Genomic DNA, 14,882 nt, shown 5'->3' with positions numbered 1-14,882 from the left:
TCAGTCCTCGACAGGACGAAATCTGAAGCTCTCCAACGCGTCGTGGTACGCTTCGTCTGAGATGTCGCCTAGCGAAGCGTGACAAATATCCCCCTGCTCCACCTGATGGCGACTGAGGGTGAGGCTGTGCAGATCGGGATCTGCCCGCTTCGATATCTCGGCGAGGGACATGCGGTGTGCTGCCAGGAGCTCCTGTGGTGTCATACCAGGCACATTGGAGCGCGAGGTGATCAAGTTCGACGGCATATCATCATCTTTATCTGAAGTACCGCAGCGGCTGGCGGTGCGCTGAAAGGTGGCCACGAAAAATGGCCGGTCTTCAACATCCGCAAGGGCATTGGAGCTCTTGCTACGCAGCTCTGTCATGGCTGGCATAAAGACTTCGGCGTGTTTGTGTGTTTTTATTTCTTTACTACGCCTTCGGCGAGGTTGGTGATTGGCAAAGAATCGGCAGCTGTGACGGAAAGAAGCGGCACACAAGAGGGTCGGGGACTGGAGAGAAAACAAGACGAGCAAAGCCGGTAAAGTGGGAAAAAAACGGAGAAGTAGAGCTTGAAAGGAGTGAGCAGGGAACGGATGCCCTGAGTCGAGTTCCTGTGCACGCAATCCAAGCTTGCCTTTCCGCTTTCCCTTTTCTTGGATCTTGCCGTTCTCGTTTCCACCTCGCGTACGAGCTGTGCGGTTCTTCACTGACGATGGTGTCTAAAGAGCGGTGGAGGAGGAAGAGGGAAAAGAATGGAAAGCACGGAAAGCAACGGAGGAGATGAGAAACACGATGCACAAACGCCGTATGGAGCTGGAGCTAATGAAGAAAAAAAAACACGAAAAACAAAGGAGGTCGAAAAAAAAAGAAGCGTCCAGCGCTACGGGTACAGAGAGCAACACACACACGCGACAACAAGGCGCATGTGCAGAAGAAGAAAGGAGGGGTGTATGTGAAGGAGCACACACACACACTGAAATATAAATGAAAAAAAAAAAAAAACTGCAGTCAAATCGACCAGAAAGCCAACCACACACACGCACACAAAGGCAGGAAGGCGAAAAGCGGAACACCAAACAGCAGCGATGAAAGAGAACCACGGCCGCTGTGTGTATGGCGAAAGCAAGAGAATTAAGAAAACGGGAGGGAGACTTCGACCGACCCTGTGCCAGAGGGGCGTGAAAAGAGTTGTACTAAGAGAGGCGCAGAGAAATGAAATCGACGACCATAGACGTGGGGCGAAACAAGAGTGAGAAAGAAGCAGAAAACTCTCCGGACGATGGCGATGTCGACGGGGTCTAATGGTGGTGTTGAAAGGACAGCGACAATGACGACAGGCGAAAGGAGGGGAGCCCAAAAAAGAAGAGTTGTGTACGTGATGAACGCTTTTTGTGTTGTTGATATTTGTGTTTTCTTATATGATGCAATGAGCTGGGAGGACTCGTGGACTCTTTACGAGCCATAGGGAAGCCGAGAAGAGGTGGAGACAGTGCGAAAGACGCACACAGAGGGGAAAACAGGAGAAATAGAACGTAGAGGACGGGGGGGGAGTGGAAGAAGTGTGTCGATGATGGGTGCGCGCACCAGCGCAGTTGACAGCTGTCATGGACGCGGTACAGGGGTGCTCTGGTGGGGGGAGGGAGGCGGAGCATCTCTTGTGGTCAATACACCTAGCGTGCTCTAAGACACGACCCGCCGCCTACCAGCCAAGAATCCGCTCGTTCATTTCGCGTACAGGACGACGCAGAATGCCACAGCAAGGGAGGGCTGAGGGGAAAAAGAGCGAGGCAGCAGGGGCACGGCCTCGCCCTTTTCTTTTCGCATTTTCGTTGGCTCTTCTGCCTTGCGTGTGTGTGTGTGTGTGCTGTCCTGTGTATGAATGCGTGAGATGTGCCTCAACGCCGCAAGCCATCGAGCAAAGTACGGCGACACAGGAGAAAGGGAGCACCGAAACAAACACATCGCCGAAAACAAAACGAGAGGAAGACGCCAACGGCAGGCCGAGAGGGAGACACTCGCACACTTCACTGACATTGTGTACGCAATTCGGGAGCAGAGCTGTCCGCAGCGCTCATCGCCAATGAGGCGCGAAAAAGAGAGCAGCAAAACGACAGGAGGCGGTGGGGCGAAACGCGGAAGCGGGGAGCGGGGAAAAGGAGGCGATGGCGGAAAGCTGGTAAGGGAAAGACGTGGGTTACGCCAGCGGCACCGATGGCACCTTTCGCGGGCTCTTGTGCCCCTTGGTTTCCGCTCGGGTTCCCTGATACTTCCACACACACGCAAAAGAGGGGGAAAACGATTTCAATGGCGTGCCTGGTTCCACCTGCATTGTACTCATCCCAGAGCAGGTGACCATGAAAACGCCGCCTTCCATTCCTCCGCTCTCCACGCTAGTTTGCCGTGTTAAGGGTTGTCAGGTCCAGCGGATCGAACGTCCGCCCGTCGCCAGCGTAGAACTTGTTCTGGAACTCCACCCAGTGCAGACGCAGCGCATGCAAAAACGCCGACAGCGCCTCCATGCCCACCAGCACACCGAGTGTCGCGCCAAGCCACAGCAGCACCCCAATGGCAATCACGAAGCCAGAGCTGTTGTCGATGTCGAGCGTTTTGGCCACCGTGAAGCTGAAGAAGACCTCGGAAAGCTGCGCGTGGGCGAGCGACAACGCCCACAGACGCAGGTACGAGGCGGTGTTTGACACACTGCTCAGCACATACTCGATGGTGTGAATCACATAGTGGATGATCAACTCCGAGACATCAAAGTGCTCGAATTTCTCGTTTTCGCGCTCGATCACCGTGGCTGTGGCACCTTCCTCACTGTTCGCTGTAGACACGCCAAAGGGATGCATGCTGTCGTCACCGAAGATGTTCGCCGTTTCGTCGTCGTCACTCATCAAATTGCGGTGCGCGCTCTCGTCACCGCTGTAGTTGGCCTGCCGGTGCTGCAGGGACGCCGACGGCTCATTCAAGAAGACGTCCGTGTAGTCGGAGGTTTCGATTGCGACCACGCTGACCCGCAGCGCTCTGCCGTGGTGGCGGCGGCTGCCCCCAACTTGCCGGCGCTGCTGCCACCGCTTGTAGTCCCGCATCTCGATGTATGGCATTCCCAGCAGCATGAAGGGAACCATCGCAAAAGCCGCGAGGAGCAGAAACACCTGCAGCCCGGCCTGTCCACTGAAGAGCGGGTTCGGCACCGAGCCAGGCTGCAGAAAAAAGTTCGTCATGATCTCCAGGATGCTCGGCGCCTTGTTCGTGTTCTCCCACGTGCGGCACCACTTCACCATGATGAGGATCGACATGTATCCAAAGGTACAAAGTAGGAAAACGAACTCGGGCACAAACAAGAAGGCGATCTTGTACCAGTTCTTCTCGTAGATGCTATTGCTGAGCGAGAGCAAGAGGCCAGCGAACATCTGCGCCACGCCGACAATGACAGCGTGCTTCATCTTCACAGAGTTGTAGAACTCCAGCTTGTTGTCCGTCTCAGTCCATGCCGCATCCAGACCCATCGCATAAACGTGCGGCGGCTTCACACTTGGAAGCCCGTTCGGCGTCGTCGGGTAGGTGGTGCCCTTCTGCTCCGAGATCGGGGCCCACGTGTAGCCGCTGGAGAAGAGGTTCAGAGAAAAGCCAAAGAAGTCGTTATACAGGACTCCCATGTAGATGGCAAAGAGGGACATGAGCAGCAATAAGTAGCGGCCGCCGAACACCATGGCAACTATTTCGTTGAGCTGCGCCGTCCGCCACGCTTTTTCCTTGCCGATGAAAAAGAGGGCGATGAAGAGCAGCAGAAAGCCGTGGCCAATGTCGCCGTACATGATGCCGAACAGGTACGGGAACGTGATGATGGTGAACACGCCCGGGTTGACCTCCTTGTAGCGTGCCATACCGTAGCTGTCGACAATTCCCTGGAACGACTCGGTAAAGCGGTTAGTCTCAAAAAACGTCGGCGGGTGTTTCTGCTCGGCGTGGAGCGTCACTATGGACTCGACGCTGCCGTTTGCCGAGGCGACGGCGTCTTGCAGCGCACGGCGAAGGGACTGCTCGTGGCGCAGTGGTACCCACGCGGAGGCCGTGCAGGTGGAGCCGGACATGGCACACATGTTCATCGCCGTCAGCACCACCTTCTCTACCTTTAGGTAGGTCTTGTACAGCCGGTGCTCTTCGTACCACTGCGTCAGCACATCGCGCTTGCGCCGCTCGACCCCCTCGATGGTGTCCTCGACGTGGTGGGCGGCGGTGGAGGTGGTGAGCTCGATACCGCGACTCTGCACCTCGTCCAGGGTGTAAACGTCGGCGCCGAGCCCAATCATGAGCTTCTTCAAGCGGACGATCATCGTCGGCGAGGCGCACAGCACCACAAATGACGTCTTGGCCACATTGCGCTCGCCAGTCTGGACGTCGACAAACATGGCCGGCTCGTTACTGATCTCGACGATGGCGTTGCCGCGGGTGATGCGGTAGCAGAGGCGGTAGAGCTCCTCGCTGAGTTTTGATTCAATGAAGCCGAAGAGGCTGGCTAGCCGGGAGAACGCATCCGAGCTGACGGCAGCGCCGTGGTGGGCGGAGCTGCTGTTGTTCGCTGCCATGTCGGACGGTGTCTCCACCAAGAGCCTGTACTTGTAGTACAGCAGTGACATCTCCTGGTTCTGGTTCATCTCATGCTGGAACCCTTCGAGCGATGTGAGCATTGCGGTCAACTCGTTCACGGTCGACTCGATGCGGTCGTCGATCATGTGCATTTGTCCCCGCAGCAACGATGACCGCATCTCTTCCACGGTGGCGCTCATGTTCACGTCCCCGGGGTATCTCTCGAGCAAGTCCGCGTCCTTGCACATCGACTCCTCAATGAAGTGAAGCTTGCGCTGCAGCTCCTCGCAGCGGCGCAGCTCTTCTGTGAACGGCCTGGCAAACGCAGTAACCCCCTCGTTCATGTCGAGGAACTGCACGCGGCCCAGCATACCAACCTCATACATGGTGTCGTGCAGGACCTCTCGCTGAAGGATAATGTTGACGCGGATCATGTCCTCCGACCGCCACAAGCCGCTGCAGTGTTCCTGACGCCACGGCATAGTGACAATATGGGCCAATGCAAAAAAAAAAAACGAGGGCAGCACACGAGAAGGTTGCTGCGTGCGTATACGTTGTTTTCTGTGCCCTTGAAAAATGAAGCAGAGAAAAATAAAACTACAAGACAAGAATGAATACTGCGGAATGCGTCGCGTAACACCAGCACAGCAGCGCGGGGAAAAGGAGTTGATGCGAGAGCGGAAAAGCGGCGAGAGCAGGAACAAGGAGGTTAGGGTGCCCAATAGAAAGCGTTCAAGAGGGCCGCGTGGCCTTGCTGCCATCCAGTGATGTTTAGAAAAACATGAAAAACCCAAAAAGAGGAACAGCAGCAGCAGCAGCTGTCACACTCCGCCGTCGAAAGAACGCACCGAAACGCAATCGCAAGCTACGGAGTTACCGCGAGTCAACAGCAGCCGCCGAAAAAAAAAAGCCACAGCAGCCAAGCGCGTGACGGGTGTTTCCTTCCTATCCTGTCCCACGTCTGAGACTCCTTCCTCGGCCTCGTTCTTATCCTTCACAAGTGAAGTGATCGTCAACTCGCGAAGAGGACAACGGAAAAAGTGCGAGCGCACAAACACGCACACACACAATGATACAGAAAAACAGACAGAGAGATGGAGGCGCTTCAGTGCCAATAGGAGTGAAAAAGTGCACAACAAGGGCACGACAAGAAAACACAACAGAGGCCCACCGCGGTCTCACTAAGCAGAGGCACGCCCTGGGAACACGAGAAGTCTAAACAGCGCCTAGCAGGCACGCAGCTCACCCTTCTCCCCGGAAGAAAGAAAGAGAGAACGGAAGGGTGCTAGGAGAGAGGTTTTCTGACTGCTCGGTACACACCCGAGAGACACGCCCGCGCTCGCACGTACTTCTTTCTTTCCTCGATCCCCCAAGAGAAAACTGATAACCCTCGAATTGTGGACAAGAAAACGCACACGCACACGGCGAGTGCGAGCAGACGCGAAAGGGGGAAGGGGAAGCGTGTGTGTGTGGGGGGGGGGGAGTGCTTCGGTGTCGTCCTCTTGGGCCCTGTAGTCTCTGCGCACTCGCCAGGGGGGAGGGAGGCACCGCTTTTTCTTTCTTTTCAGAGAACGCTGATTACCTCCAAGCATGGACGCGCAGTAGAGTCGACTCCACCTCGTTTATGTGTACGGTGGTGGAGCCCGAGAAGGTGTGCGTGCGTGAAAACGAGTGGGTCGTGTGTGCAGGTGATGGCAGGAGAGGGAGGGAGTGGAGAGTTGTGATGACGCAACTCAAGTACGTCGACATGTATTTTTGACTGTACGTGGTAGGACCGATAGAAATACGCAGCTGAACTCTTCTGAATGGACGTGCACGGGCAGCGAGTGAGAGAGGGGAGAAGGAAAGCGTGAACCATGTCGAGCGTGGGCATTCGGAGCACACGGCGCCAGCACACGTACGCGTGTGCATCGCGAGGAGGAGAGGGCGTGGGCCATGGAGAGCACATACACACACGAAAGAGAAGCGTGGGCAGAATGTGAGGTACGAAGGGTGAGAATGGATTGCTGATTCACAGCGAGGAACGCGGAATGTGAACGCCGCGTGCTTCGTCAGCCGTGCGACAGTGCGGAAAAGAGGACGACCGAGGAAAACGAGGGAAAGCCGAATGCGACACCCGCCGCCTTTGCCCGATCGTCCTCACGCCCTGCAGAAGGGAAGCCAGAGCCCAGGTCGAGGTTGCACATATGCGCGCACGCGATCAGTGTGGCATCTTCTCTTGGCGTCATGTTATGTAGAGAGAAGAGGAGGATTTACGAGCATCACGCAAGACGCGGGATGTATGCATAGGGCTGCAGGCCTTCTCTTTGCGCGTGCGCGTCCGTGTGAGGGGCAGGGAGGGCCCTGCACGGTCTCCAATCAAAACAGGCACGCAGGCAAAGCAAGCATTATTTCCGCTGGAGGAGAGCATGTGCGTCACGTCTAAGATGTACCGCGTGTGCGGCAAAATCGGGAGAACCTGAGCATAAACGTCGCACGTACGTAAAAGCCTTTGCACCATGTATTCGGCGCTGTTGCTGCCGCCGTGCCCTGTCCCTTTCCATCTCTCGCTTCCGCGCGGTGAGTTTTGCGCTCTTGTGGATAAGCGCGTAGGTGTGGCGCAACAGCGGTCGTTGTTGCCTACATGCGGTTTGGCGGAACCGTCGTATTGTTCTTCTGGCCAGACAGGTTCTTGTTCATGAGCTGCAGCTTCTGCGTCAACACCTCGTTGCGCTTCACGAAGCGCCGCACCTTGGCGACGACTGTCGACGTCGCGTCGTCCATGACGTAGTGGCCGCACCCGTTGCCAATCACCTCGAACTGGAACTTGCCCTGCATCTGCGCGACCGTGAGTGTCTTGTCGAGCCGTTCCGCGTTCGCAGTGCACAGCATCTTGGCGCACGGCAGCGAAATGAATGCCTCATCGAGGCCGGCGAACCACCCGTCCCAGACGTTCTCCATCTTGCGGATGTCCGTCCGCCACTGCCACAGACCTGTTTTGTCATTTTGCTGCAAAAGCGGCGGCACGGAAACTTCGGCGCCTTGCGGGTTCTGCATGCCACCCATGCGCAGGAACCAGACCTGGGCGTCCTTCACCTCGGGAAACGTGTTGGGGCGATTCTTGAGAAACGATTTCATGTGCTGCAACGACAGCTGCGCCGTTCCCTCGACCACGTCTACAAGAAGCACGCCCGAAACACGCTCGAGGGCGGACTTGTTTCCGCTCAGCGCACGCGCCACGACGGCGCCGCCAAGCGAATGGCCGAGGACGTAGACATTGCTGGTGGGGTACAGTTCAGTCTTGGCATACTGGAGCACGTCCAAAAAGTCGCGCATCAGCACCTCGATCGAGAGATGATCTTCGCCGCCGGCAAAGGTGGACCGGCCGTGGCAGCGCTGGTCGTATGTCATGACGTGCATGTCCACGTCATCGCCCTGCGCCTCCGCATTTGTCGCTGTCGCCGCATGTGCGGAAGGCGGCATCAGGGCCACATCACTCGCACGCGGTGGTGAAGAGGTGTACGCCGCTACGTCACCGGGCTTGTCGGCGTGTCGCTGAATCTCTCGCGCCATGCGCAAAAAGCAGTCACCGCTCATACCGGCGCCATGCACGCACAAGAGAAGCGGGGTCCGTGCATCATGGGCCGAGTTGGGTGGCACACACGACGATGACGGCGCGAAGGTGGTGCAGTGAAAGCGCTCGCCTTGTGCGTTGACGAAGACGCGGTCTTCAGGGGACGGCAGCGGCGGACTGGTTGAAACACCGGACATCGTCACCGCCTGTGTAGCGCCGGTACAGGATGAGTCGTGAAGGAGCGTGCGCTCTGTGGACGGGGTGTACGTGTGAAACCTGCCGGTGGATGAAGGGTGCGTATTTCCTTCTCTACTCGAAGTTTGAGGGGTGGAGGGGGTCGGAACACGCACGAGGAAGCCAGAGCCGACACGACGGAGGATGGAAAAGGGACGGCATGAGCGGAGGGGAGGCACTGAGGGAGATAAAGAGCAACGCGCCTGCCGCGTCACTCCCTGCTGCGTCAGCCCTTGGCGCGGCAGAAACGACACCGAGGCAGCGGACGTGGTCCTCCAGCACAAGGGGGGAGAGGGGGAGCCTCGGCAAAACCACACCAGCTCGGAAGCGCCGCATAACTTGCACATGCTCGTCTATGAAGTACTTTCCTTTTGGCTTGCCTGTCCTTGAATTCCCTGGACGCGTCGCCATTCGTGGCGCGATGATAGGCGGCGGCGGGAAGACGGGGAGGTTTTCTTCTCATTTTAGCGCCGCGGCGTTGCACCGCGAGCGGCACAGACCGTCACCTCCGACACTGAGGAGGCGCGACCCGCGAAGAGGGAAACGCTACTCGAGCAAGCACGCACGCAAGCGCTCGCCAGCACCAACTTCACGCGGAGACGATCCCGCAGTTTCGACGCGCACCAACTTTTCCAGAGCGAAGACCTTCTCGCGCGTTTTCTGCAGCTGCGACTGCAGCTCAGCGCGGCGTCGCTTGTACGTACGCTGCTCGGCGAAGCGCGTGGTGTTGAGGTAGCGTAGAGCGGCGTCTTCCTCACAAGCGGCCTGATCTAGCCGCTGCATCTCTTCCAGCGCACACTGCAGCGCCTCCTGTGGTGCGCCGCAGCTCCGCCACAGCGCTAGGTTGAGTTCTTGGCCCAGAAGAGCCTCTAAAAAAACGCCGTCGAGAGAGGCCTGGGAGACCACCATCTGCGTCATGCCGTCCGTGACACTCGTAGACGACGACATCAAGAGCGGCTCCTCCTCCTCTCCATCCTCCTCTATCGGCCCTTCGTGGCTGCGAAGGCGCGGCACAGATCTCGTTGGTGCACCCAGCGCCGTCGCACGCCACAGTGTAGCAGGCGGTGCGGCAACCTCAACGCGGTCGAGCAAACCGCAGCGGTAGCGTCCAGCAATGGGTCGAACAGCACCTGAAATCGGTGACGGACTACCGACACCCATGTGGCACGGGAGCCGCTCTTGCATATGGTTGACAAAGTCGCGGTAGGTCCGGTAATGCCCACGCTGCGCCTCTTGCGAGCGGGCAGTCGCATCAGCCCACGCCTGCGCCGTGGAAGGGGTACTCCGGAGCTCTTGCAGAACCAGGTCGCGAGCAAAGGCCATCCATCGAACTTCCTCTGACGCTGAGGAAGTCCCATCCAGGGGGGCGTCCCCAAACGGAAGTGCCACCCCATCAAACATCGCGAGCATGGACTAAGAACTGACACACTAACGTTACAGGCCTACGTCGACTGGCTCACGTGCGCGAGGAGCGAGCGCACAAGACAGAAGAGTGCGTGCGATGGCAGGAAGAGGAGAGGCGGAGAGTAAAAGCAGCGAAGGGGTGGTGAAGGGGCGGAGGGGCTGCGCTACAAAGAACTTCGTTGCTATTTTTTTAAGAGAGGAGAGGGAGTTCGAGAGACGGCGCTGCTAGGGGCGCTTCAGAGATTTAGCGGTGTTGTGTCGGCCGACACTGAGGTGGCTCCTGGGAGGGGGTCAAGAGCGAGAGGAGGAGAATAACGTGGAGCACATAGACGCGGTGGCCTGTCCGTCAGTGTGTGTGCTTGTGTGTCGATCAGTTCTTTTTGTTTCTGTTCCCTCAGGCGTTGCTTGCCGGATAAATGTGTCCAGACGCAGCAAAAGAACGAAGAAGGAACGCGTGCCAGCCTAGAAGTCCAATGCATTACAACACAGCCATGAGAAGAGCAGAGAGACCACACAAAAAGGAAAAAGCAAGGTGGAGAGTGGAGAGGAGGATATTTGAAATAAATTCAGCGGCAGGAGTCCACGTGGGCAGGTATTGGCCGGCGTACACATGACGCTGGAAGCGGTCCAGCTGCAGAAGAGGGAAACGCGGCTCGAGTATGAGCCTCCTCTCACTCCATAGGCTGTGAAGAAACTCTCTGAAGAGCACGTTACAGCGTTTTGCCGAACCACACACGTGCCGTCGTGGAGAAAAACAAACATGAAGGCGATCGAAAGCCTCAAGTCGCACATCGCACTAACGAAGCCGGCAGTCCCCTTCTAGTGCGGATGTGTGAGCTGTGTCTATGCTCCTCGAATCGTTTTTTTGGGCGTGCTTTACTTAGGAGATGTGTGCTGAAGGGTAATAAGCGAATTTGAGGGTGGTGGTCTGGTTTCTCACATTGCAACGGGAAATGGTACGGCAACATGGGCAAAAAAAAAATACAAGAGTGTCTTCGTGGGAGGGCATCTGCTGTTTCGGTGCTGTGCGGCACCGGCAGCTATGTGCGCCGTCGCGGCCAGCAACGTAAGGTACGCAAAACAAAAATTCGAGGCCAGCAACCGCTAAGGAGGCACAGAGAGATAGAAAGGCAAGGCACCGCCGAGGCAAATGAACGCCAACGGTGAGAATACGGGCGAGCTCGCCGCAACACCACGCTGAAGGCAACACTGCATGGGATTCGGCAAACTGAAGCGCCAAGAGAGAAGGAGAAGAGCACCGAGGTGGAAGGTCAGCCGCGACCTGCACACGCACACACCAAACCACTCAAAAGAGGAGAGTGGTTCCCCTTGGTGGCAAGAGAGTCCGACAACAACGTTCGCTTTCCCTCAAGCCCTCTTTCCTCCCGCTCCTCCTCCCCCCTCGCTCCCGCCGTTTGCACCTTTGGCGGCCTCTCCACCCCCCCCCCCACACACACACGCAGCTCCTCTGTGTCTTTCCTCCAGCCCACTACGCTAGCTCACCTCCCGCACATTGCGGTAGTCGTCCGGCTTTATCTCCTGACTCTTCTTGTCCTTGATCTGCTTTTCCGCCTGCCGCTTCAGAAAGGCGAGGCGGTTTTCGACCACGCGGTCGATAAGGGAGTCCGTCGAGAGGGTGCAGCCCGAGTCCACTTCGTGGTAGATGCCCATCGCCTTGGGCACCTTGTATCTTGTACTCCCTCCCTCCTCTACCACCAGGTCCGAGAACTTGCCGCCTACGACCACGTTAATGTGGAGGCCGTCAATCACATCCTTGCTGACGTCAAACGGCACGCCCATCACCACTTCGTCAACGTAACGGCACGACAGGACGCCGAGCACACGCTCGTTGAGGTTCATGATTGGGTAGTTCTTGCCTTTGTGCTCATTCACCACCTGATCTTCATACACGCCGGCAATGACGTAGTCGCCCAACTCGCGCGCCTTCTGCAAAACGCGGATGTGGCCAATATGAAAGAGATCGAAACTCCCGTCCACATAGACGATACGGTCGCCTGACTTGGGGCTCGAGTTGTTGCTGAACTGCACAATCTTGCGGGACGTAGTCAGGCAGTGCATAGTGGGGCTGTGCTCGAACAGGGAGCTCTCCAGCTGCACCTCGTCCACTGACTTGAGCATGTGGTTCTTGGTGCATAGGAGCATGCGTCCCACCAGGTCTGTCGTGGAGATGCCCTCGGTGCGCTTCACCACCTTGAACTTGCCGGCATCGATGATTTCCTGGTACGAGTTGCGGCCATTCAAGTCGACGGAGATATCGTCACCGTGAACGACGTAGTCAATCTCCAACCGCTCGACATCCTTGAGCCGTGTGCAGTAGGGATAGTTCTCGACAACGTAGTCGACCCATTTGCACGCCCGCAGCGCCTCATAGCGCTCCTCGGCGTGCATGATCGGCGGCCCCTTGAAGCGCATTACCTCCTCATCACTGTGGCACCCGACAAAGAGCTCGTCGCCGAGTCGACGTGCCTGACGCAGTGCATTCGCGTGCCCAAAGTGGAGCATGTCGAAGCAGCCGTCCACCCAAATGCGAACTGTGCCTGGCACCTTCGGCGGGATCGCCTCGGTGCAGAACAGCGAGTACTCGTCATTCGGCTCGTCGGCGTTCAGCCACACTTTGCCTGGCGGCACCTCCACACTGGGTGCGGAGGCGGGCGACGGAGTTGAAGAGGGAACGGTGGGCATGATGGCGGCAGAAGCGGAAAGGGTGAGTGCCGTCTCACTGGAAAGGCGCAATGAAATTGCGGGCACCACGCCGGATTGTGTATGCGCTTCGAAGAGTGAAGACACAGGAGGTATCCGCTGTCGTGTGCTGCTGCCCCTCGCGATGCACGAATGCGCCACGCGGATAGGGCAGCGACCGCTAACGCGGTGCAGTAGGGCGCGTCGAAGGGGCGTTACTTCCGAGGTTCCACAGCACACTGTGTGAGGAGGGGGGGGATAGAGGAAAGAGACGACAGGAGCCGCCTTCACAGCTAATGCTGGGAGTGTGGAGCGAGCCAGGGGGTTTGGGGCGACAGGCGCAGAGAGACCGAAATACCGAAATGTGAAGAGCACAGAAGTGTCTGTGTGTTCAGTAGCTAATACCTTTTCCTTTTCGTTTAGGGGTTGGCGGTGGTTTGCGTGTAGCAGGTATGCATATACGCATATACATGTGTGTGTGTGTGTGTGTGCGTATCCGTCTGTCTGTATACCTCTGACGGATCCGATATAATGAAAAAAAAAAACATGCGCTGCTAAAAAGGCGCCTCAGTAGAGGCGAGGGTGAGGTGATCGGGAAAATGGAGGGGAAGGCGCGTCACACGAGAGGCGAAAGGTGTGTGTATCTGCATGCGTACCTGCGTCTGGATGTCTGTCTCTCCCTCACGTTACTGGTCACATTCTGCCCTCCCCCCTCGTTGGGAGAGCCCCTCCCCCCCCCCAAACGGGGAACAAGAAGCCGTACTTAACAACAGTGACGGGCTGCGTGTTATGCCCACTGTACAGCACGCACCCGGCAGTTTGCGAACAAAAGCCCGCCGCACAACATACCTTTCGGTCCCTCGCCTCCCTTCTCCGATTTCTCACCGCGTGAAAGCGACCCATCCTCGATGTGTATACGGGCTGTGTTCACGACGCATCAAGCGGGGTGGGATTGGAGGCGGCACGACCCAGATGGGCCACTGAGGGGGAGGAGTATCGTCCATCACACAAGTAAGTGCTGGCTACTCAAAGTTCTCCGTTTGTGAGTGGAACCTCCTTCGCTGCTCTCTCTTCGTTGTGCACGAGTGCTTTTTTTTTTTCACGTAAAGGAGACGCAAAAGCGAACAAAAAAAGAAGGGGAACCGAAAAAATGAGACGAGGGAAGTGGGCGCCAGAAGCACCCGCGCACGACAGAGAGCACAGCACCGCGAAAGAAGACTGCACGCACATGCACTAGCGCACAAGCGCCCAGGCCAGCGTGCGCACCCCCCCCCGCCCGCGCAGACGCTCCTGTGGATGCGCTCGTGCCGATGTGGGCAAAGCACCCGAGACCGCACCCCCTCCCCTTACGCCACCACCGCGCGCTTCGTGTTCTTCTTGACGAAGATGGCACGGTCCTTGCGGGCTGCCTTGATGCGGCGCTGCAGGAGCGGGAAGGACAGGTTCGGAGCGTGGTATTGGGCAATGCTCAGGTGCTTCACCTCGTGGTCCGGGATGCTCTTCACGTTCAGCACCTCGATGTTGTGGTAGCGGGCGCGGTGGCGGGAGGCCAGGTCGTGGTACGCCTGGCTCACGGCGCCGGTCTTGGAGACGTCGCGGAACTCCTTGACCATGCGCGTGTAGCCGCAGCGCTGGCTGTAGTACGCGATGTCGACCAGGTAGTTGCGCGCCACCAGCTTCGCATCCTTCACGACCTTGCAGGAGAGCACGTCACCGTGCGTGGCCTTGACCTTGTTCTTGACCCTCATCATGCGCCAGAAACGACTCTTGGCGACGACGAAGTTTGGGGCGAACACCTCAAACTTGTACACAGTCGGCTCCGGGTTCTTCTCCGAGGGCGACTCGCGGCCGACCACCTGGTAGTGGCGCAAGTGCGGCTTGACCATTTTTGTTGAGACGCACGAGAGTTGTTCCTCACTTCCTGCACGGCGATTATTGAAGCCGCAGCAGCGTTAGGCAAATAAAGAAAGAGACGCGCACGAACGCAGGCACGTGGGCGGGAGTGGGATAGCGCCAGCAGGGGACGAGGAGGCACAGTGCATGTGTGTTCGATTATTTTGATATGGTTGACGAAGCGGGAGGAGTGGTTAGCCACCGATGTTCCCACGAGGAAATGAGGCACAGAAAACATGTAAAGCCCGGGGAAGCGCGGACGCGTGAGAGAGGGGAGGGAAAAGGGGGTGGATCGAAAGCAGTGCAAGAAGAGCAGAGAGATGCAGGGTGAGAGGAAGGAAGGAAAAGGTGGCACACACAAACGTGGACGCTCTGCTCCGCAAGTTGGCGCGGCACATGTGAGACAAGAAGCAGTTATGCTGCAGCAACGCATCGCTACGCCGCTGAGGCGGGGTAGCGGCGAGTGTGGGGAGGGGAAAGAAGACGTACTGACAGCAAAGAAGAGCTGAGTGGCACGGCGCATGC

The 14,882-nt window shown here is 57.6% G+C and overlaps 4 protein-coding genes across 4 annotated transcripts; all 4 read right to left on the bottom strand.

Moving 5' to 3' along the window:
• Positions 1-2,373: 2,373 nt before the first annotated feature.
• On the bottom strand, positions 2,374-5,055 carry LDBPK_320970 (vacuolar proton-ATPase-like protein, putative; the record flags this gene model as incomplete). The annotated part of the gene is made up of 1 exon (XM_003863465.1): positions 2,374-5,055. The coding sequence occupies one exon, from the start codon at positions 5,053-5,055 to the stop codon at positions 2,374-2,376; it is 2,682 nt and encodes an 893-aa protein (XP_003863513.1).
• A 2,137-nt stretch (positions 5,056-7,192) lies between these two features.
• LDBPK_320960 (hypothetical protein, conserved) lies at positions 7,193-8,035 on the bottom strand (the record flags this gene model as incomplete). The annotated part of the gene is made up of 1 exon (XM_003863464.1): positions 7,193-8,035. The coding sequence occupies one exon, from the start codon at positions 8,033-8,035 to the stop codon at positions 7,193-7,195; it is 843 nt and encodes a 280-aa protein (XP_003863512.1).
• Positions 8,036-8,906: 871 nt separating this feature from the next.
• Positions 8,907-9,308, bottom strand: LDBPK_320950 (hypothetical protein, conserved; the record flags this gene model as incomplete). Its single annotated transcript, XM_003863463.1, has 1 exon — positions 8,907-9,308. One exon carries the CDS (start codon positions 9,306-9,308, stop codon positions 8,907-8,909), a length of 402 nt encoding a protein of 133 aa, XP_003863511.1.
• A 1,950-nt stretch (positions 9,309-11,258) lies between these two features.
• LDBPK_320940 (ethanolamine-phosphate cytidylyltransferase, putative) lies at positions 11,259-12,467 on the bottom strand (the record flags this gene model as incomplete). Its single annotated transcript, XM_003863462.1, has 1 exon — positions 11,259-12,467. The coding sequence occupies one exon, from the start codon at positions 12,465-12,467 to the stop codon at positions 11,259-11,261; it is 1,209 nt and encodes a 402-aa protein (XP_003863510.1).
• Positions 12,468-14,882: the final 2,415 nt, after the last annotated feature.

This window comes from Leishmania donovani, chromosome 32 (assembly GCF_000227135.1).
Source record: "Leishmania donovani BPK282A1 complete genome, chromosome 32".
In the NCBI taxonomy this organism is placed as follows: Eukaryota; Euglenozoa; class Kinetoplastea; order Trypanosomatida; family Trypanosomatidae; genus Leishmania; species Leishmania donovani.
Note: the sequence above shows the minus strand (reverse complement) of the source record. Positions and strands in the feature narration are given on the sequence as shown.